Raw genomic sequence first — 21,974 nt, forward strand, 5'->3', positions numbered from 1 at the left:
CTTTTTGCATTTTGATATTGAGAATCACGTGATATTGATATCAAGATCCGTATGTTTCACGTGATCGCGGTAATGAGGCATTGTGACGTAATATGTACTTCGAAAAAAAATTTCAAAAATTTAAAAAAAATCTGTAAAAAAGTATAAAAAAAATAATATAATTCAGATGTCATGAATTAAAAACTAAGAAAAATAAGCTGGGAAACAAGATACAGTATTTCTTCGTCAGCTTTTCGTCCATTTTATTTATTAAAATTGATTTATCATTACATTTTTTTCACATCGAGACAGCGATTCAACCACTCTTTTCACAAAGAAGATTTATTCCCTCATTCGCATCACAATTCCAAGCAATGGCATCATTTTTTACTTTGTACAAGATATTCACAGAAGCTAGGGGCATCCATCCGGGCCAGTCATACCAACAAATTATTTTCCAACGAAAATAAGCAAGATTATCATGTCATTCCCTGTCATCCTCTAAACGTATATCTCCCTTGCGCGCGCAAAGTTCAGGAACATTTCTTTGCCCTTGAAAGGGTGCTTCCTCGCGTGTATGTTTCTTCAGCATTGTGTCTCCGTTCAGAAAAGGCATTAGAGTGGGCGAGTCCTGAGGACGAAACACCAAGTGTAATATATATTTCTTTACTCGATAAAAATCACGATTGCATTGGGGTTAAAACAGAACAGACAAAAACACTTAAAAAAACATTTCGACTCAATGCAAACGGAGACGCTAAGAAACTCTGTTTCTGTTTCTCAAAAGTCGGAGTGGAATGCATTTTATGCCCGCTTACTGGGTGACAATCTTATTGTATGATATATCAAGGAGCTATTCTAGGAACTATTCTTTGAATTCTAAAGCCGCGCTATACGAAGCACAGCGTAATTACGCTTCCCCTAAAACACTTTGTATTCGCTTTTATTATCGTCTATTTTGTTATTATACGTATGAGTTAACGTCCAGCAATTTCCAGAAATCTGGAGGACCGTGTTTCGGAGAGAACTTCCTTCCCGATGTGGAGTGTAATATGGAGTCATGGTATGTTCTGCGCGATTGGTCTCATCAAACCGGACCGGACAGTAGAGCGGTAAGGATGGAGCGGGTCTAGATTATAGGTCGTGCCAGGACGGCCCTTTACCGTGCCTCTTCATGCGAAACGTTAACCTCCAACCTCATGAGTAACGCCCAGTCGACATGCCTGGCAAGAGTGTAAACATTTACTTGGATGGACTTATTTCTAACTCATTTTCTTGCGCGTCTCTTTCTCTCGTCTTCAATTGGTCTTTTTCTCGGCGGGCGGACCCGTCTGATTGCTTTATTCCTAAGTCTATCTTAGCCATCTCTCACAGGTTCTTAAGCTGCTCTAGGATGTCCTGCGCCTCCTTCTGTGCGTTCTCCGGCCGCCGTCTTCTCGTGGGCCTCGCGGGGTTCTCGTTCTCGTCGTTGGGGACGCCATTGGGCGAGTTTGGCGAGTTAGCAGCCGCCTGTTCAGCTAGCACCTTTTGTACGGGGATGTTCGAGCGCGTGCGTGATCTGCTCAGGTTCGCTGGGCGTGTGCCTTTCTTGGCGGGGTTCTTTTTCCTTGCGGGCCTTGTGGGGTCCCTGAACGCGCTTCCGGTTTGTAGGGCCTGCATGAGCCCGTCTAACACACCCTCCTGGTTATCATCTGTTGAGAGAGATCGGGAGACTTAAGTTAACATGTAAATAAAGTGATGAGGACGATGATGATAATGATGATGATTATGACGGGGTAGTTGCTGCTGGTGATGATCACGGTGGTTATGATTGTGACGATGTGATTATGATATGATTGTGATTATTACGATGGTGGTGGTTGTGATGTTGATGATGGCGGTGTTACGATGGTGGTGATTATGATGGTGGTGGTTGTGAAGGTGATGATAGAGGTATATATATTTAGTATAAATCTACTTACATACTATCACGAATCCTGCAATTTTATTGGCTCCGAGTAGCGAAAAAACTGGCTTAATATCGTCAGTTATTCGAAGGTAGTATGTGAGTGGATTTATACTAAAAAACAATTAGACTACTCGTTCTCGTTTTCGCTACGTTCTCTCATAGAAAACTCGAACTCGTAGTCTAATTGTTAAGTAGAAAGAGACAGGCATCACAGATAACATAAATCAGACTCTCTAAATCTTTCTCTTCTAACCCAGCACCAGTAGAGACAGGACCACGCACCTGCATTCATATCGACGAGCGGGTTCCTCTTGGACTTCTCGTTCTCCATCCTACTCTTCCTCTCCTTTTCCTTCTCCTGTGGGACATAAGACCGTAAAAGTTATTCTCTGGCTTACACGTTGTAAAAAGTATCCCTCCTTACTTTTATCACGTGTTGTCTTTGCTAGTGTTATAGAATTACGTTGAGAGGTTGTTAAAAAGGATTGCTCAGCTAATCGATAAAAAACGACTTGTACTTACCGCTCTCTCCTTTGCTCGCTTTTCTTTTTCCTCTTTCTCTTGTCTTTTCATGTTCTCCTTCTTGCATTGCTGTGGATGAGAATAACAGACAGGGTAAGGTTTGACCTATGCCTATGTACACCTTTTTATTCCCCTTATTTCCTATTTTAAACGCCCTTAATCCCTATACCCCTACCCTTCCACTACCCCTAGTAGCGGGAGGGGATAAAGCTGTTATAAAATGTAATCCGACAGACAATCTATTTTTACGCCTTTTGCCAGGAGTACTCAAAACTTGTGTTTGTACTGACGCCCAATAGGGGCCAATGTGTTCTCCTTACCGAGTATTGATCCATGAAAGTCTTGAGATCGCCAAAGAACTCCTCCATGGATGTTTTCTTGGGGTCCATACAGAAGAACTCGAGAACATCCTTGAACATGGTGACCATGTTCTTGTGCATTTCCACCAGAACATCCACCTGGTCCTTGGCGCTACTGTAGAACTCGTGCTTAACTGTCAAGGACCACAACCCAAAAGCTGTGCAGTACAGAGAGGGGAAGTCTCCTCAAGTTTACTTGACGTATGACAGAGAGTACACATAGGGAGAGGACAATGAGAGAGTTGGCCAAGTTAATGCTAGGACAGTGTGCTTGAAATAGAACGATCATTTGAGAGAGGACAATGCCACGGTTCTCAGTCAGCTCAAGTCACTATGTATTTGTGCAAATGTCCAAGAATGAAAAACATTATAAAACAATGAATTATAACAAAATAAGCTAATAAGAGGACTCGGCAAATGTCCTGTATTCAAAAGGGTTGGGGCATTTGAAAGAGTGGCGCTTAAAATAATAAAATGGGTAAAAAAGGATATCTTCATGGCATCGTGGAAGCGGTCCTCAGGATTCGTGTTCTGTTGTTTTGCTTCAAGCTCCTTCTCAATCTTGCGCAGGTTTGCTGACATGTTGCTGATCGACTTGCCAAGAATTTCCTCAGAGACTGTGGACAAACACAGAGCTTTAACGACATTGAAGGAAAATGGTGAAGACAGCCACGATAACTAAGCCAATATTACTGATATCAAGAGCAACAGCAGCGACAAGAATAACATCAACAGTATCTGCAGCAATAATAGCAGACAACAACAACAACATTCACAACAGCTACTGTACCTTTGCCTGCAGCCTCAACATGCCCAAGCTCATTTTCAAATCCTGCGATCTCAGAGGAGTACTTGTTTTCTACAGCATCAGCAATGAAGTGAAGCAGATTTCTCTGGCCGTCCACAGACTTGGTAGAACTCAACTGTGCAAAAGAAAGCCATGAGATGGAAATGCTTAGCTCAACTATACAAGACAGATATAGACATGCTTAACTAATCTGTATAAAAGGAAACCATAGGAAACTGCTTAGCTAAGCTGTGCCAGAGTAGACCATGATATAGGCATGTTTAGCTCAGTCATACCAGAGAGAACCATAAGATGGACACTGAAGACGGTCTTCATCAGCAAAAAAGGCTACCTTGTATAAACTTTATTGGCCTCTATAAACAAGACGACATATGGTTACTAATAGCTCGTACCTTGGTGAGGTAGCTGATCTCGAATCCAATAGTTCCCTCGTTCCTTGATCCAGTGTTCATGTAGTTACCCATCAAGAGAATAAGCTGTAGGGGAAATGGCAATAAAACAAAGTTGCTCAGCTCAAAATGCCTCCCAAGTTATATATCTGTATACTAATATCATATCAGACCGGGTAAGGATTAAGGAAAATTGATAGAAAAAGAACCATGTAATTTTGATAAAAGCCAAGTTCCAGTGAGGGGTTTCGAGAATACTTTTATAACAGTGCTCAGCAAGAGATAAACGGGAAAGTTGACAGCACCAGGCCCGTAGCAAGGGGGGGGGAAGGTTCGGGGGGTCCGGACGAACCCCCCACCCTGCTTTCTCCACTCAGAGAAAACAAAAATATATAACGTTTGGCTGGAGATATAGCGTGCACATCAATATGTCTTTAAAATAACTATAAAAATCGTTTTGTAATAATTATCTTTATTATCGCCGCTATATGTTAAAAAGTACCCTATTAATAACATTTTAAATACAAGATTGATTGCCTAATGTTATAAGGTGAGGAGAGGGGTATACCGAATATTTGGTCCTCTGAAATGGAAAAACGAACCACTCCGCTTAAATTCCTGGCTACGGGCCTAAACACTTACCTCTAGTAACTTGGCAAATTTGGGGCTTGTCTTCACTTCCCTGCACGCTGCTGTAGCATTGACTACACCCTGAAAGAGAACGGAGGATTATTACTGATCTAAACACAAATACAGCAGCAAGTACAGTTAATGGCATGCAAGGAGCAATATAATCAGACAGACAATAGATGCACCTAAGAGGTTGCACATGCGAATCCATGTCCCAGCCTACGCTACCTCATTTGAATCACTCAAGCGAGCAAGAGATGAATCCATGCTTTAGAATTCAGGTATCAAACGACTCAACTGAACAAAACAACTGCATGATTATTTGGCCATTTATACGATACCCATGTTACAAAGCGTGTTGCGATATATGGATTCTCAGCGTCACTTTCAGGTGTGTACACAGGGGTGCCCAGGGTGCGAATGTAACCCCTCTTGGCTGAGCCAGTTACCTCTCGTTTAATGATCTTCGCAAATACTAACCTTTTTTTCATCCGACACCTGTGCACCTACCCCACCCCCAGCAAAACTTAGGTACACGACCTGATATCATTGAGAAAGGTAAATAAGAGTGCTATCACAAGATCTCTGAGACCTACTGGTTTAGTGTCGGACATTTCCTCTGGGAATCTGGTCCTGAACAGTAGGCAGTTCAGCCTTTGCTCCAGCTTTTTGATATCACTGATCTGAAATCAAAACAGAGAGATGATAAGCAATGCAGTGAGAATTATGCTTCAGGGAACATGAGGCAATAAGGAAAACATGACAGTCAATGTCGCCTATCGCAAAACAAGCAAATTTTAACAATACAGCCAAAGGTAATAAAAGAGATGATAAAAACAAGAAGCATTAATTGATAGCGGAGCAAGCGTCGTAGGACGCGCGCTGAGCTCCATAGGTATAAAGAAATGGAATGCGACTGAGTTTTTTTGGCCATCTCGCGGGTACCCTGTGTAGTCGCCCGCCCGCCTGCCCTGTCGCCAACACAATTTGCAATAACTTTGCAAAAAGACTCACCAGTTTAAAAAAATACACATTAAAAAAAATTAACACTATCAGAGAATGCTACCTGTTTGTATAAAACCCTGACAAATGTGTTTTTTTTATTTTGCACTCACGGGAACCCTGCGTCTGTTTAATTTCCCGCGCTTTTTGGAACTCGCGGTCCCTCGTAGAGAGTACCCCCTCGTAAACACAAACAAATATTTGCTCGACAAACCTTCAAACATTCAGGATATGTTTGGTGAAGAAATAGAAGACTAGATAGATAAAAAATGGACAAGTAGACCACTAAATTTCATTTAAACCTTGTTGTACCGGTTTAAAATCTGACAAGCTGTTGCTTATCATCCGGAAATAGACGGCACATTGAATCCTTTGCTTCGAGAGCAAATTGTAAAGTTTTGAGAAAATATTTTTTAGAAATTTCATTCCTTGCGTTATTTTAAAATGTGAGAAATTTCCCCTAATATTATTAATGGTGATTCTCGTAATGGGTTTCCTTATGATCCCCCGTATTCATCATGTTTCATCAATCTATTGTTTCAAGCGCAAGTATCAAGTTGAGTGTTTTTTTTAAATATAGAAATGGCAAAAAAAATGAAATGGCGTGATGCAAGTTAACACAAAACTTAACACTCAGGGTATAAGAAACAAGCCACCGATAAATACCATGTCATTTAATGTTTAATGTTTGAATTTGCTCGAATGAAATAACTGTTGTGATCTTCTAGCTGCCTGATTCTAAAAGAAACTCAACCCTGCTTTTATAGCACAGCATTTAGAGTTTCAGAATAAAAAATTACATTATCTCTAAAATGATGGCTCCGCTTTAGGCTGTGCCTAAACCTATTTTGTTTCTTATTGTACTTTAAATATAGAACATTTATGAACAAACTGACCGATTGACTTATTGGCATGCATTTTATCTGCATATAAAACTTACATGTACAGCAAACTGTTCAGGTTCACTTAATTCTGAAATTTGGTCCTTCATGTTGGACAGCTGCTCCATCTGCAAAAAAAAAAAAAAAAAAAAAAAAAAAACAAATAGGATTTCATGCAAGCTTCAAACCTAGGAAAAAAATATTCTATAACACAATTTTACAGAAAAATAAGAAAACTCCAATATCAAAACCGTGCAAAAAATCAAAGGAAATTCATCACTTCAGTTGACAGATGACATTAAAGAATGTCGATCACCCACTCTTTGTTATTGTTTATCTTTATAATACAGCGGTTTATTCGCAAGGAAACTTCAAAACAACAATCTATGAATGAAATCTGAAATGTTATTGACAATATTTGATTGAAAATATCTTGTTTACTTGCTTTAATTAGCCAATGGAAATGGATGCTTTGTTTGACTCTTCGTTGAGCGGGAGCATAAAATGGGGGCGTGATTTGCCTTTAAAAGAACCCTTTTTGACATCAATTCCATCTTGAAGTATTACTTGAACACTTTCATTGAATCACCCATGTAAAGGCATGCTAAAATAATCCCAAACTGCTCAGGGCAAAGGTTGTAATGAAAATACTAGTTTACTTGCTCAGAGGAAGAAATATACTTCAGCAGCAACTCAACAAATGTTTACCTGCTCAGGGGAGGGGAGGTATTTGAGCAGCGACTCAATGGCACTCTCTGATAATTTCTCCTGGTCACAATGAAGAATATGCGACTTGATTTCCTCATGGGATGACTTGAGTGATCCAAGGAAAATTGCTAGGTGAGAGAGATAAATAAAAAAACATATTAAGTTAACCTATAAACCCTAACACTTGAAGCAACAGAATACAAAGCAGCCAAATAATTCTTTGCTTATTTTGGAGTATTTGTAACATCACAATAAAAATGTAACAACAGAAGAAAAATTCATATTTTTTTAATCTTATGTCATCTTAATATGCTGTTGTATTCCTCAGACATACTCTTGTCTTGAGTGTAACATACAGTATGTTACTATTGCACTAGACAAACACAGTAGTGGTGCTAACGTAATGGATCCAAGCATCCTTTTGCCTTCCTTCACACTTGTAGCTAGTTCGAACTAAAGCCATGGCTCTAACACCTCTTAACAGACCAAGCAAGTGAAGTTAATGCTTTTAATATAACAAGAAGTATACTTACAAAGATTCTGTGCAGATTTAGGATCTAAGACTTTAAGTTCCTTGGCTTTCTTCTTGGCAACAGACTTTTTCTCCTCTCCATCTGGGTTGTCAAGTTTCTTAGGCGCACTCTTAGCAGCAAAGGTACGAGTCAGCTCAGCTAACATGTCTTCTCGCTCAAGCTTCTCCTCATTGACTTTCTTCCAAAAGCAGTTATCTGTAATGTTCCTGTTGTTAATCTGCAAGGCAAATGAGAATCCACAAGTGTTAAAGAATGATGTCTCAATTTGTATCCAGACATCCAAAATTCGAATGGTTTCATTGAAAATTCCTCTTCTCTACGAGAATTCCAAGGTCCTCCCATCATTACAACATAAGAGATCCATCTGTCTCAGCGACAGTAAATTGTTCTGTCCCAAAAGATCTCTTTAATCAAGAATTCAGCTGGTAATGACTCCTTTCCAGATGGCTGCCATGCTTTAAACAGGAATAAAAGTTCCAAGCTTACTCAAGGTAAACTTCTTGGCAGTAAGTTAGCATTTGGGAATAAACCCCCTTACTTACCCAGTCTTTACAAAAGGCTCTTATGGGTGAGTAAAGCAAAAATGTTGAACTTCAGGCCTGATATGACAATCCTTCTCCATGACTTTTATTGCTCGTGTAAAGTGCAGTGGAAGAGAAATTCAGATGCAATACCTTTGTCCAGTTCGCCCTCTTCATCTGAGCTTCTGGTTTGTACTTCTTCTTTGGTGCAAAACCAGGCGGCAATTGAGCTCCTGGTGATCTGAATGGTGATGGCAGACCACCAGGTGGCAGCGGAGGACCACCCATACCTGGTGGAGGTGGGGGACCAGGCGGACCACCTCCAGGAGGAGGAGGGGGCGGAGGAGGACCTCCTCCAGGGCCGGGTGGTGGAGGTGGGGGAGGTGGTGGTCCTCCACCCATGCCTGGTGGTGGGGGAGGAGGTGGGGGTGGTGCCCCGCCCATGCCTGGTGGTGGTGGTGGGGGAGGTGGAGGCACACCTCCAGGTGGGGGAGGGGGAGGTGGGGGACCTGAAAAATAAAATAAAAATTTCAGTGCTGTGTGTAGCTTTATAGTTTCCAAGTGCATTTATCTCCTAAACAATCAACAAAATGCAAGTAAAGTAAACACCACAATGATCTACTTAAGTAACAATATCTCTTAAACTTTCAAGTCCATTGCATTTCCAATTGTGTTAATTGAAACACTCTAGTTTTGAATTTATTCATGCTTTCGTGCTAATTTGTGCCAAACAAGTAATTAATTAATTATTTTTGTTTTCTCAAAGGAGTTAATTAAGGGGATCCAGAATCTGTCAAAACAGTCTAGATTTAGCCTGTTCACTCTAAAAAAAAATTAAATTTGTAAGTTCAATTCAAGAGAAAAAACAAATAAAGCATTTAAAATTCAATATCGTAAACAACAGGTCTGAGGGTTGAACAGATAGATCTCTGCAAAATAAATATTGGACATAAAGATGAGACAACTTAACAACGGTCTCTTTGCACTTATCTAAGACATTATTCGTGGTTGAGTTTATTTGGTTTATATGTTTTGTATGAGCAAAATAGTGGTGGAATTTAATTTTAGTCTTTTATGCTTTATGTGTATCCTTTAAATCAGAATGATTGTTTATTTTGTTAGTCAGTTTCAGTACCATACTCCTTATTTTACTCTAATGACATAACATCATTTATTTCTGGGATGAAAACACAACTGAAAGAAGAAAAAAAGGTGCAGAAAAAGCGCATGCAGTGCTAAGATTTACCCTTTTGACTCAAGGAGTTGCCTTGCACATTCTTGGGATTGTCCGGGTCAACATAATGGACAACATATGAGGGTTGGTGTGAGAGTGATGAGAGAGGGGGGGAGGTGGAAGATGATACTAATTTGGCACAATGAAGACCTTCTGCATTGCATGGTACAATAGGTTTAATGCAAGCAGGAATGTGAGTGTGTGTGAATTCATGTGTGGAAACTGTTGGGAAGAGAAAACAAGCAAAACATAGTTAAGACAACACGAAACAAGAGCAACTGTAGCTATGATCTTTAATAAGCAATGCATCTTATATGTTTACTGTGTACTTTTAACTAGAGGAAATGTTGGGAAAAAGATAGCATGCAATTATCTTGTTTATTTTTTTAAGAAACTACTACACAGAAAATGCGTTTTATTATTACTATATGTAAAGCAACATTTTAGAAAGTAACTGAAAAGCAATTATTGTGACTATCAAAACCAAATGAAACGTTTTTATGAAGTGAACACTTTCTTATTCATTCTTCTGAAGTGCACCAAATTTAATTTTGGAGTTCATGTTTGAATTTATTAATTTCTTAAATTGTGTTTTAATTTTAGTTTCATTCTGATTTATAGCTTATCACAAATGTATTTTTACTCACCTCCGCCAGCTGCAGGTCTCACCTGAAATGACAAAAAAATTAAAATCAGCAAAATGTACAACAATCATGCTCAATTCGAGAATCAAATATAGAACTCCTCAGAATGTTGCTCTGACAAAGGGCTAGTGCTTAAACCACTAAAACTGTGTGTTTTCAGAGTCATGAAATAAGGCCCCTTACCCCTGTTCGTTTCAATTCTTCCAGCTCCTTTTCCAGGGTGGTAACCTTCTCCTCATAGTTGGTAGTAGTGAGGTTCAACTTGGCTTCACTTTCTTGCCTCATAGTTGTCTCCAGCTCTAGCTATAAATAAAGAGCCTTCAAGTGAGTAAAATCGTACTGAAAATATCAATGTATAAAATGGAAGGAAATAATGGGATAAATGTTTCTGGTATCTGGCTGGTACTATCTTTTATGGAAAAAAATGTGACAAGCTTTAAATTTCCAGTTGTGACTTATGTTTGGAGTAATTTCTAGCTGCACTGAGCCATCCATGTTTTCAGAATAAAAAGAAATACCTTAGTTTCTAGCTGCATAGCCTTCTCGGCTGCCTCCTCATACTTTGCTTTGTCGACTAGCCCCTCTACAATGGAAAAAAAACGGTCAGATTCAAGCTGAATGCTTTGCTGCTGTGATAAAAAACCAACCTATTAACGGGTCTACATCAATTTGGAATCGCCTAGTAGCAAAGTCAGGGTCCACTCCACTCCGATGTAGTACAACTTGTGAGACAACTTCTTCTATTAACTTGTAATACTGTGGCCTATGGAAAAAAATAGCAAAAAGAATTGAATGCATACTCTCCAAACCCTACCCAGCAGGGGGTTCATTATGATGAGACTTGTTTTAAAAATTTAGTCAATGCATTCTTTTTTTTTTTTCATTTATTCTTTTCAATCCCTCATCATCAGACACATAAGGCTTTAACCTTTTTAACCATATGACCCTCTCAAGTAATTGAACTTATTTTGAAGATGTGATAAAGGGATGACAAAACTCCCAGCAAATTAGTTTTTTCTCAGGCATTTGATAACTTATTCGCTCATTATATCAGAGAAAAACAACATCACAGGTTTGCAATCATTGAGTTATGAAGGAAGATTAAAGATTTCTCCCAACACATGCATTGTACAAAAACGGCATACATGTCCTCCCAGAAATAGGTTGTTGGTAGTTTCCTTACCTGGCATAGACGTCATCCCATATGAGCAGTAGATGTTGTAGTATGGAGAGAAATAGGTTGTTGGTAGTTTCCTTACCTGGCATAGACGTCATCCCATATGAGCAGTAGATGTTGTAGTATAGAGAGAAATAGGTTGTTGGTAGTTTCCTTACCTGGCATAGACGTCATCCCTTATGAGCAGTAGATGTTGTAGTATGGAGAGAAATAGGTTGTTGGTAGTTTCCTTACCTGGCATAGACGTCATCCCATATGAGCAGATGTTTTAGTATGGAGAGAAATAGGTTGTTGGTAGTTTCCTTACCTGGCATAGACGTCATCCCATATGAGCAGTAGATGTTGTAGTATGGAGAGGAATAGGTTGTTGGTAGTTTCCTTACCTGGCATAGACGTCATCCCATATGAGCAGTAGATGTTGTAGTATAGAGAGAAATAGGTTGTTGGTAGTTTCCTTACCTGGCATAGATGTCATCCCTTATGAGCAGTAGATGTTGTAGTATGGAGAGAAATAGGTTGTTGGTAGTTTCCTTACCTAGCATAGACGTCATCCCATATGAGCAGATGTTTTAGTATGGAAAGAAATAGGTTGTTGGTAGTTTCCTTACCTGGCATAGACGTCATCCCATATGAGCAGTAGATGTTGTAGTATGGAGAGAAATAGGTTGTTGGTAGTTTCCTTACCTGGCATAGACATCATCCCTTATGAGCAATAGATGTTGAAGTATGGATAAAAACAGGTTGTCGGCAGCTGTATCCTGAACCAGGTTATTCAGTATGCTAAAGATCTCGCCAGGATCCCTTCAGGTGTGGTTAAGGACAACTGCAACTGAGGACTTTTTTTTCATTTCATAAAACAAGGCAAGAAAAGAGGTGAAAATTATGAGGGACCATGAGTAATGACCCTTTCACACATATTTTTACTGTTGCACTGAATTATTACTGTACTGGACAAACCATAAAATGTGATGTGAATATTTGATAATTGCAAAGGGTACTGAAGTTAATAAAAATTATTGATCATCTATTGGTATTTTGTTGGTAATTTCTAAGAGAAGTGGTATTTTTCAGGGTTATCAAATCTTCATGACTTTATATTTTTAGGGTACAGTACTTTTACAATTTTCTAGTGGCCACTCCCCACTTTAACCAGAAGTAGCCCTGGGACTTTCCTCCCCTAAACAATTTTAAATATCAATTTATACCCTCTTAGTTTGCACAAAACAATACATAGGCAGCCAAAAAGTGGGTAATTTCTTAATAAGGAATCTTCAAATACCATGCATTTTTCTTATGATACCTATGACTGGGCACTCAACTTCATTCAGATCCCTTTATCATGAAACATATTTGCTTCTTCATAGTTTTCAATGTTTAAATGGACTAACTAAAACAACTGTGTACTAAACAATTTGAATATATAATAAGTTATTACTCTACTAGCTTTATTGTTTGTTTTCTATTGATTAAGCAAAGAAATCAAACCAATCCCTCCTTGAACTCCACTGTAAAGGATACTCAAAGTTGACCATAATGTTGTTTAGCCTGTGCTGGAACTCGCTGGCATCATCATCCCGATGCTCCTCCCAAATGTCCAGTTGAACGTTAAGGTCATCATTCTCTAGGTCCCTCAAATCCTATTACAGTAGAAAACACAGTCAGCCAGCAATTCAAATATTATACATTCAACATGTATCAACATACTTCAAATCCTATTACAGAAGACAGGTGAGTTAGTCAACAACTAACAAGAGCAATAGCAGTATATAGGGCTTCTGGAATTAAGCAGGAAAAAACTCAAAATTAGGCGGGATTCTTTGCTAAATTAGGCTGAAAATCAATCATTACGCGCTAAATAACGCGGGAATTTGCAATACATTTTTCTTTAAAAATCAAAATTTTGCGGGATTCTTTACCGAATTATGCGCTAAATTACACGGAATATCAACTGTTATGCCCAAACTACATTTTGTACCGAAGGAAAGCACGAAATAACTTGAAAAGGTTTATTTTTTGTGTGAAAATATCTTAGAAGAGTTTTCATTGGTTCCTAGCCACCAGCCAATTAAAAAAGGTATTTTATTATTAGTCCTAGGCCTTCGCGGTTTAGCAAAGGACACCAAGTCATTTTATATGTTTTCGAAGTTCAGTTCAAAATATCGCACTCTTACGAAGAATGTCTGTCTTTTTTTAAGAGAAATAGAGATAAGAACCCTAAAAGAACACATCAGCTGTGCACTTAAATGTTTTGTCTTTCAAAATTTAGCCAAAATACGCAGGATTGCGCGGAAATTTGTGGATTACGCGGATAACTTGGAGAAAGCCAAATTAAGTGCTTCCGCACAAGCGCGTAATTCCAGAAGCCCTGAGTATAGCTCCAAAACGTAAACAAAATCCAGTTACAGGTCAAAATGGCATATTTGCTGTAAATACCAACCCTGACAACTGGAATCAGGAACAGAGGAAAACATTGTTGTATTACCTGGAATGCATCGTTGAGACCTTCTCGGACAAACTCGTTCCTCAAGTGTAGCCGGAAATCCAGATCATCTGGAGTACTGATCAGGGCATTGATAAACTGGATACAAGCAACCTGGGACAGGAAGGCAAAACACGGTCAACTACATGAAACATGTCATAGGTGAACTGGATACAAGCAACCTGGGACAGGAAGGCAAAACACAGTCAACTACATGAAACATGTCATAGGTGAACTGGATACAAGCAACCTGGGACAGGAAGGCAAAACACAGTCAACTACATGAAACATGTCATAGGTGAACTGGATACAAGTGACCTTTTTGGATAATGTTTTTTATTTTTTTTTTTTACAGAAATGTACATATTTCAACTTGATGAAGTACCTTGAGTGATGTGTGGTCATCATGGAGAGCATCAACAATCTTGCTAAATCTGCCTTTCTCCTCAAGCTCCCCACATACTGTCATGGCTTCCACGGCCCGGTCGTGCCTGGACAATGACAGATTGATACAGCATATGTTATTCAAAGGTCAGTCACTGAGAAGAGCAGAGCAAAAGTAGGTACTGTACTAACGGTACAAGTAACCCCCATTTGTCAGTGAAATGAGGCAAAAAAAAATGTCTGTGATAACACATTTAAATTCATTCAGTAATTCCCCTTGTTGAAAGGAAAGCTTCATCCCTGGGTTATTACAAGGGTTTCCCCAGAAGATAAAGTCAAATGGGAGTGCCTTGTACAGGTAACAGCTGCCAGAAAGAAAGGGATAAGATTTACTGTATATGTTACAAAGCACTTACTTGACAAGACAAACGGCAGCCATCACCTTGACAACATCAGTCATCATACTGGGATAATTAGGGTCCATGCTGCGAGCAAGTAACGTCAACCCATCCTCACTCTTCAGCATGAGTTGGAGACCATACTGGGGGAAAGAGATGGGTACAAAGTCAACACCAGGGGCTATTAACATGGCTCCATGACGAGAAGGGACGAACATGGGCGGGTATCCCATCAATCGTAGATGCCCAATAGTAGGGGGTTCCATGTTGGTAACATGGGTGGGGGTAGTTGGTCTGAACATCTCCTAACAACTTGATTTTAAAACCCTGACCAATGTTGTTTAATTGAAAATATTGAATTGGCTTCCCCAAATCAGCCGATGGAAATGGATGCTTTTTCACACTTGGTACCTTGCTAAGATAACAAAATGGTGGCTGTCAGAGGCTGTCTAATTATTGTAGGGCAGCTATTTAGCCACTTCAAGCCACTGAGATATAATAGTCTTAACAAAGTACAGTAACGGTAACAAGTATCAGAACTTCCAATCGCGAGCGTTGAGTCCTAATTAAAAACGGGACACGCGATAATCAACACACACTTTTAATGAGCCAATCAAGAGTATAGCCACTCACACTCATAGAAATCAAGCCGCTCGCAAATTTAGCGAGTGCCTATGTTTTGGGATGATGACTCAAATATGAAATCTTCTTCGTAGACAAAATAAGCTAAAATATGCAACACAGCGAGCCCAACACAGCCCAACCACAGACTATAGAACCGACAATCGATCACTTGTAAACACATATTAAGTCTATGAATATCCTGCGAGTCGATACTCGCAATTTACTCTCCAATAGAATATGCAAAGTGACTCTACACTAGCGATTGGAGGTTACGATACTCATTACCGGTACCGACTCAGAATAGAGGTTATACCTTGTTGTTCATGTATGCCTTCAGACATCGGACACATTCGTGTTGAATCCGCTTCTCCACTGATCCACGGACGGAACATGAGTTCCTAAGGTGTTTCAGGAGACAGTGCATTCCCTGGCCTCCAAACTCTTGAATCCAGCTGTATATAAGTCAATAAAAAGAAGAATATATATGTTCATCTTCTATTGGTCCATTCAAATAGGTTGCTTCATATAACATAATGGATTATTGGTATTATACTGTACATCCCGCTTCTACTCTATCTTTATAATTCACCTATAGAATCAAAAAGCCAAACTGTCATGAACTTGTACCAGAACGATGAATACAATACACCAAAAACTGGAATACGACTGCCAAATTTTCATCTTTAATAAGACTTCTTCAGGGCAGACTGAAGAAGGTGAGTCGTTACAAGCCACTATTCTGATGTAAATAAGCGTGTAACGATTCACCTTCTTCAGTCTGCCCTGAAGAAGTCTTATTAAAGACGAAAATTTGGCAGTCGAATTCCAGTTTTTGGTGTATTTTATAATTCACTTTTTGCACCAACAAACACATGCACATGCACCTGCCTTTTGAATAATGACACTTTAAAAATGTGTCGATGCAAAATGCTCAAAGTGGTTGCAATAATCAATATATCTAGATCCCCTTTCTTTTTCAAAAAGCCATTCTTGGTGTCCTATGACATAAAAGCAAGCTTCAATTCTTTTTTCCTTCAAAGGGAGGAACGGAAGCCTTTGTTACACCCCTTGTTATAAGTGGGCTGTATAAAGGTGACTGTCAAACCTGAGAGGTCTTCCTGTCAGTGATACACGGCATGACTGCAGCGTCTTCAAGAGACTCTCAAGCGAGACATCAGATCTCTGCAGTTCCTTGATGTAGTCACCTGGCGAGGACATGCCCTCAGAGGAGTCTTGCTGAGATGCAAACTGCCTCCTCTTGAAGCTGAACAGCATGTCCATCTTTGTAGACATGTCTCTTTTTCTTATGGGATCTTTGTGGGCATCTGATAGGTTCATTTCATCCTGAGAACAAGTTATCAAATAGTAATAATTAATAGGATGGAGATACAAGGGGTTCATTTTATCCAAAGAACAAATGATCTAGTAGCAGTAATAGGGTTGAGTCACAAGGGGTTCATTTTATCTTGAGAACAAATGATCAAGAAGTAGTAATAGGGTGGAGATACAAGGGGTTCATTTTATCCTAAGAACAAATGATCTAGTAGCAGTGATAGGGTTGAGTCACAAGGGGTTCATTTTATCTTGAGAACAAATGATCAAGAAGTAGTAATAGGGTGGAGATACAAGGGGTTCATTTTATCCTAAGAACAAGTGATCTAGTAGAAGTAATAGGGTTGAGTCACAAGGGGTTCATTTTATCCTAAGAACAAATGATCAAGAAGCAGTAATAGGTATTTTAATAAATATTTCACCCTCAAGTTTTCTGCTGTTAGCAGAAAGTAACCCTGTCATAATTTCTTTAATTTTTTATCAGCTAAAATAATCCATAAATACAAGATCCAAAACAAAATTTTAAAACTAGCATCATCTATAGGAATTAACTAAGGCTTGCTACACCAACAAAAGCTCTGTTATAAAGATAAGCTTTTGAAGGAAAAGAAGTTTACACTTGACATTAATTCAAATCTAATACAGCAAACCTAGACCTTTAGTTGTGAGAAATTATATGGAAACATAATGGCTCAAAATACAGTTTAGCAAGTATAGCAGAAGTCTTTGTAAACAAAGTTTGGTCAACATGTCAGGTTTTGACTTTATTTACATAAATTACAGGAATGCAGATTGAAAGTGAGATAAATAATGTTAACTCAATCATATTTTAGCCCAAACAAAAGAATAATATAGAGCCTGGAGACAGCGTATCTGGGTATTCTACTGACACTTTACACATGTTGATAAAGGAGATATAGGGCTTTTGAAACAGTCAAAACAAAGTTATTATTATTGCACTTAAGGCATTAATAGAATGGTTAGGCATTAGACAGTGCGACAGTTTGCACATATAAAAGTTAACAAACTTTTCATACTGTCGACACGGTATACAATTGTTTTAAATCAAGACTCATAATAAGACACTGTTGTGACCAGTTTTTTATCAAAGTATCCCATCAAATGTTTGGGGTTGTATGTTATTATCAGAGAACGTACTAAACTGATAGTAATTAATTCACAGGGAATTCATCTAAATCAGCAAGATGGTGGTTGTATTTATTTTTGTCACATAAACAATACAAGAATGTGTGGAATATATAAAATCTACTATCAAAAAAATCTTACTTATTACTAGAGTTTATCTTTTACTATAAATTGAAAGTGAAAGCCTTCATACATAAAAATGCCCTTTAGCAATGCTAAAAATATTATCAGCAAAATAGCAATAGCACCAGTAAAAAGATCAAATATAATCCTGGATAAATTTCAAGATCAATTCATTATCAATGGATACAAAATATATCACCTTGGGAAACATTAATTTACTCTCAGTAACAACGAGGTTACAGACTTGGGGTCTCGAAAGTGAGAAGTTAGAAAGTGAAGAATAAATCAGCCTAGGTTAGCGAGATTAAAAACAGCAGTATATTATTGTAACATTTACACCACCTCTGTGCACAAAACAAAAGATCTACTTTCTGATAGAGAGGTCCCACAAAGTTACCCACTCTCGAGCAATAAGTATTGGTTAACTGATTATGGTTGCAAACCATTCATTTTGAGTTTCTTCCACGGATCTCGAGTTCCAGAAGGCTTTTCAATTGAACTGCAACGCCGCCCCGATTATCATCATTAGAAAACATAAAATTCTCTAGAGACATGAGCATTTGAATGGGCCCGCAACATTAAGCCACGAACTAAACCAGTTCCTAGAGAATTTTCTTGACCCAAGTGTTCTAAAGGGACACACATTAGGGTTTATCACGATGTGGCGAGGAACTAAGGGGTAATAAAAAAGGATGTATTGACTTTTTTGCACACAGCCACTGAGGGAGGTAGTTGTAAAATAGTTCTATCGCAGACCCAATCGTGGATCAATTTCAAACCGAGAAGATTTATACAGTAGCTGTTTTTAGTGTAGTACAACTCACCAGCATTTTCTCGAAGATCTTGCTAAATTCATCCTCTGGTAGTCTTTTGATTCGCTCGATTTCATCATCCAATTCCTGATTACCGACAGTATCCTCTTCCCGAGTACTAGCCATACGTTCCTTGTATTTGTGATGACCATTGTGCTTGTCTTTTTTGGATTTAGTCGTTCTCATTGATGCTAGCCGGCCCACCTTCCCTAGCTACAGAACAAACGAGAGTTAGATCTTACAGGAACTCCTTGAATCAATCGCATTACCCAAAAGAGAATGCATGAATATCACAATTTAATCTCGACTTACGAAGCCGTTGTCAGCGTTTTTGTCCCCCATTTTCGCACAAACTATTTGTTCCAAATGCCAGACAAGCTAGTAATCTAATAGAGAGGAGTCCTCCCTACATGGCTTATTAATCTAGCAAGGTAGCGGCTGTCAAAACAAACTAAAATATAGTGAAAAAGTCGAAACTCTTTCCAAACTCTCAAACTTGCTGAGGGAACGACCACTATCGCGCGTGCGCACTAGGGATGTTTTTATTTTGCTGCCCAGAATCCCTTGCGCATAATTCAATCGCGTTCTTTCTCGAAAAGAAACATTAAAATCTAACAGTCAGGAAAAGCAAAAAAAGAAAAAAAGTTAGAATGCACCATAAAACACTGCATTTATTAATTAACAGAGGGAAAACTATGTTTTTGAATTTTGTATGAATTCTGTTGTGTAAAGGGAGGCATGTATTAGCACAACATAACACGTTTGCCATGCTAATTTTTTTTTTTTTTTTTTGCTTTATCTACCGCGTGCGGGTAAGTAAAGAGATTTAAACAAAAGAGAAATCTTAAATAGAGTAAACCGTTTGCCCTCGGCCTTACTGTGGCAAAGATTTGTCAAAAAGACAAGCAACTCTATCTGATAACGGCTTTCTGATAGTCATCGCGTGTTTCATCGAACCTCTATTGCGTCACACAGACTGGCTTCGCTCTAAAGCCGAAAATTTGAATTACGAAGGCACAATGGAACGCTAGGCATGCGTGAACAGCTAACCTAAAACCGGAACTGCAGACTGGACGTGAACCACAGGTAGCCCAAGCTCTGTGAATGAGTATTTTTGACCAACCGGCTCATTGAACATTTATAGAGAGAATATATGGAGTTGTTACTTTATTCTAGTATTCTTCCATAAAAATGTAATAAATTCAATACAACTTGATAGTACTTGTAGTTGTCTATTAATTCCACGTTTAAGCGATTTAGAGCCCATTTGGGGCCGCTTTAGCGCAGTTCGGTGAAATTTAGAATTCCCTCTATCACTCCCACTATAGTGGTTCAGATTGATAGAGCTTGGGCTACTTGTGCGTGAACAAGATGAGCATTTTTTCGCGAAAGTTTATTTTCGCGAATGGGGACCGAAAAAGAGCACTTGAAAAAAAAAGAGTAAAGTAAAGTTTGGTTCGCGAAAAAATAAATAACGTAACGAACATAAAAGAACTGTCAATCATAGAAAGTCATTCAGCCTTTGTTTCGAAAAAAGGTACCCAACGGCAAAGGCAGACTTGCAAATCAAAACACACAGGAAGCCCATATTACCTAAACGTATTGAAGATTCAGAAAGGATTTAACGACACCAATGTGTTTGTTTAATATTTGCGGTTGTGATATTTAAATACAGCATTTAATGGGTTTTATAGCACGTAAACCAGCCGAACTCAATTAATTAGAAACATAGAATGTCACCTAAATGGATATTTTATGACGGGTGTCTGGATTGATGTCGAAATATTATTTCTACTGCCTGCTAACGAGAGAAAACAGGCGCCAAATTCACTGTTTTTGCAAACAAAAAATAGCGTGTTTTATAAGCAAAAGCTTCATGCTCATTTATTGAAGGAAAGGTTTCTCACTTTTCCCACGGACATGTCGAAGCGAGTAGCGGAAGTTGGAATTGATAATCCGCAGTTATTTATCCAGGAAAAAAAAACTGTTAAACATTTTGACCCTTGTGAAAGATGTTACAAACTCAAAGTGCGTACTTCAAAAAGACAGTTCTTCAAAACAAACGTGGCATATATATTCTTTGATATCGTAATACTATACAACTTTCCCTGCATCAGAATTCAGTCAATGTTCAGGCAAATTTCTTAACCTTATCTTTAGTTTAGCGGCGCAATAATATTGGAGCTACGGAACAAACGTACAACACCCCCTTCAAGAAAGAGTAAAAAAATACATGCTTTCGACAACTTAACTATGCCTTCACGTGGACTTCATGGTTATGAAGGTCACAAATCACTTTCGCATCTCAGTTTCTATACAAGATTCAGAGTTGCCATCATATAATCGTAGTTGCTCGAACCGTAATAAAGTAAACAACATAAGCGCGTGCAAGATTTATTCTAAATTTAAACGGGAAGCCTACCTTGGTCGACTTTGTCTTGGCCATTTTTTGCGTCAAAGTTGGTCCCTGAATGGGAATAGTATGCATGGGTTGGGCTCCGGGCCCTTGATCCATACTTTCTGCTGTTTATAAACGCTAAAATCGAACTGACTACAACCCTGCTCTTGTATCAATACTGCATACCCCCATTTCCATGCTCAACTCAGACTGATTCCCGTATACTCACGTCTGATGCATAATTCATACCATGCTTTGGGCAAATTATCCTCTTCTCAGCTTTATGACAACTGGTGTGACTTCAAAACAACGTTAGTTGCCTACGGTTTTGATGCGATATTCGTTTCCGCAGACGTAGAAAGTTGTGAAAATTCGTTATTTATTATCTGATAAATATTTCACTTGTCAAACAGGTCTTTTGTCACGCAACACAAGTCACACAACCCGTTCAGAAGGGCTATCGGTTGGCGATCACTTGCCAGTTTGCCGTTTTTGTGCAAAAGTCGAGACCTTAGTTTTATAATATTAAAACTAATACGAGCAAGATCATGCAGAAACTCTGTTGGTGAGCACTGAAATATTCTTTAAACTAGAGATAGGAGCACGCAGGCAAATCGCAGGCAAATTTGATGAGTGTAACAGTCAGTATCCTCTTTGCGCTACTGGGTACTACTGGTAAAGGAAGGGAATCTGTCTTTTAAACTGTCTACGAGCTTTCATCTGGGGCATTTTTTTTAGATAATTCGCGTATTCTAAAGCCTAACAGAAAACGAGCAAATAAAAAGTCCTTTGGTAGCGAGCTCAGAGCACAGATGCAGAGAGCATGCGCTTTTTTGGAGGGGAGGGATTATTCACAGGCCCTATGTGTAGCAAGCGTTTTTGTTTCTGCTTTCACGACCTTTTCTAAAAACATATATTATAATCTATAGCGGTCAAAAGCCTA

General features: G+C 38.8%; 1 protein-coding gene and 1 long non-coding RNA gene across 3 annotated transcripts; both read right to left on the reverse strand.

Annotated features, from left to right (window-relative positions):
• Positions 1-225: 225 nt before the first annotated feature.
• LOC5506749 (protein diaphanous homolog 2) lies at positions 226-21,376 on the reverse strand. Of its 2 annotated transcripts, none has more exons than XM_048733328.1 (26): positions 21,056-21,376; positions 18,646-18,846; positions 16,326-16,564; positions 15,534-15,672; positions 14,615-14,739; positions 14,200-14,305; positions 13,818-13,928; positions 12,854-12,972; positions 12,020-12,136; positions 10,806-10,921; positions 10,677-10,741; positions 10,342-10,461; positions 10,162-10,183; positions 8,434-8,789; positions 7,760-7,976; positions 7,227-7,354; positions 6,578-6,646; positions 5,232-5,318; positions 4,648-4,716; positions 4,009-4,092; positions 3,599-3,731; positions 3,301-3,425; positions 2,770-2,934; positions 2,450-2,518; positions 2,210-2,285; positions 226-1,670 (listed from the first exon to the last, which is right to left on the reverse strand). In XM_048733328.1, the coding sequence occupies exons 1-26, from the start codon at positions 21,146-21,148 to the stop codon at positions 1,348-1,350; spliced, it is 3,474 nt and encodes a 1,157-aa protein (XP_048589285.1). In that variant the 5' UTR covers positions 21,149-21,376; the 3' UTR covers positions 226-1,347. The 2 variants fall into 2 exon arrangements, with proteins under 2 accessions (XP_048589285.1, XP_048589286.1); XM_048733329.1 differs by lacking the exon at positions 21,056-21,376 and adding an exon at positions 18,946-19,206.
• On the reverse strand, positions 11,049-11,902 carry LOC125573034. Its single transcript, XR_007313924.1, has 2 exons — positions 11,570-11,902; positions 11,049-11,341 (listed from the first exon to the last, which is right to left on the reverse strand). It is a non-coding gene; the product is annotated as an uncharacterized LOC125573034 (long non-coding RNA).
• Positions 21,377-21,974: the final 598 nt, after the last annotated feature.

Source organism: Nematostella vectensis, chromosome 10 (genome assembly GCF_932526225.1).
Source record: "Nematostella vectensis chromosome 10, jaNemVect1.1, whole genome shotgun sequence".
Lineage (NCBI taxonomy): Eukaryota > Metazoa > Cnidaria > Anthozoa > Actiniaria > Edwardsiidae > Nematostella > Nematostella vectensis.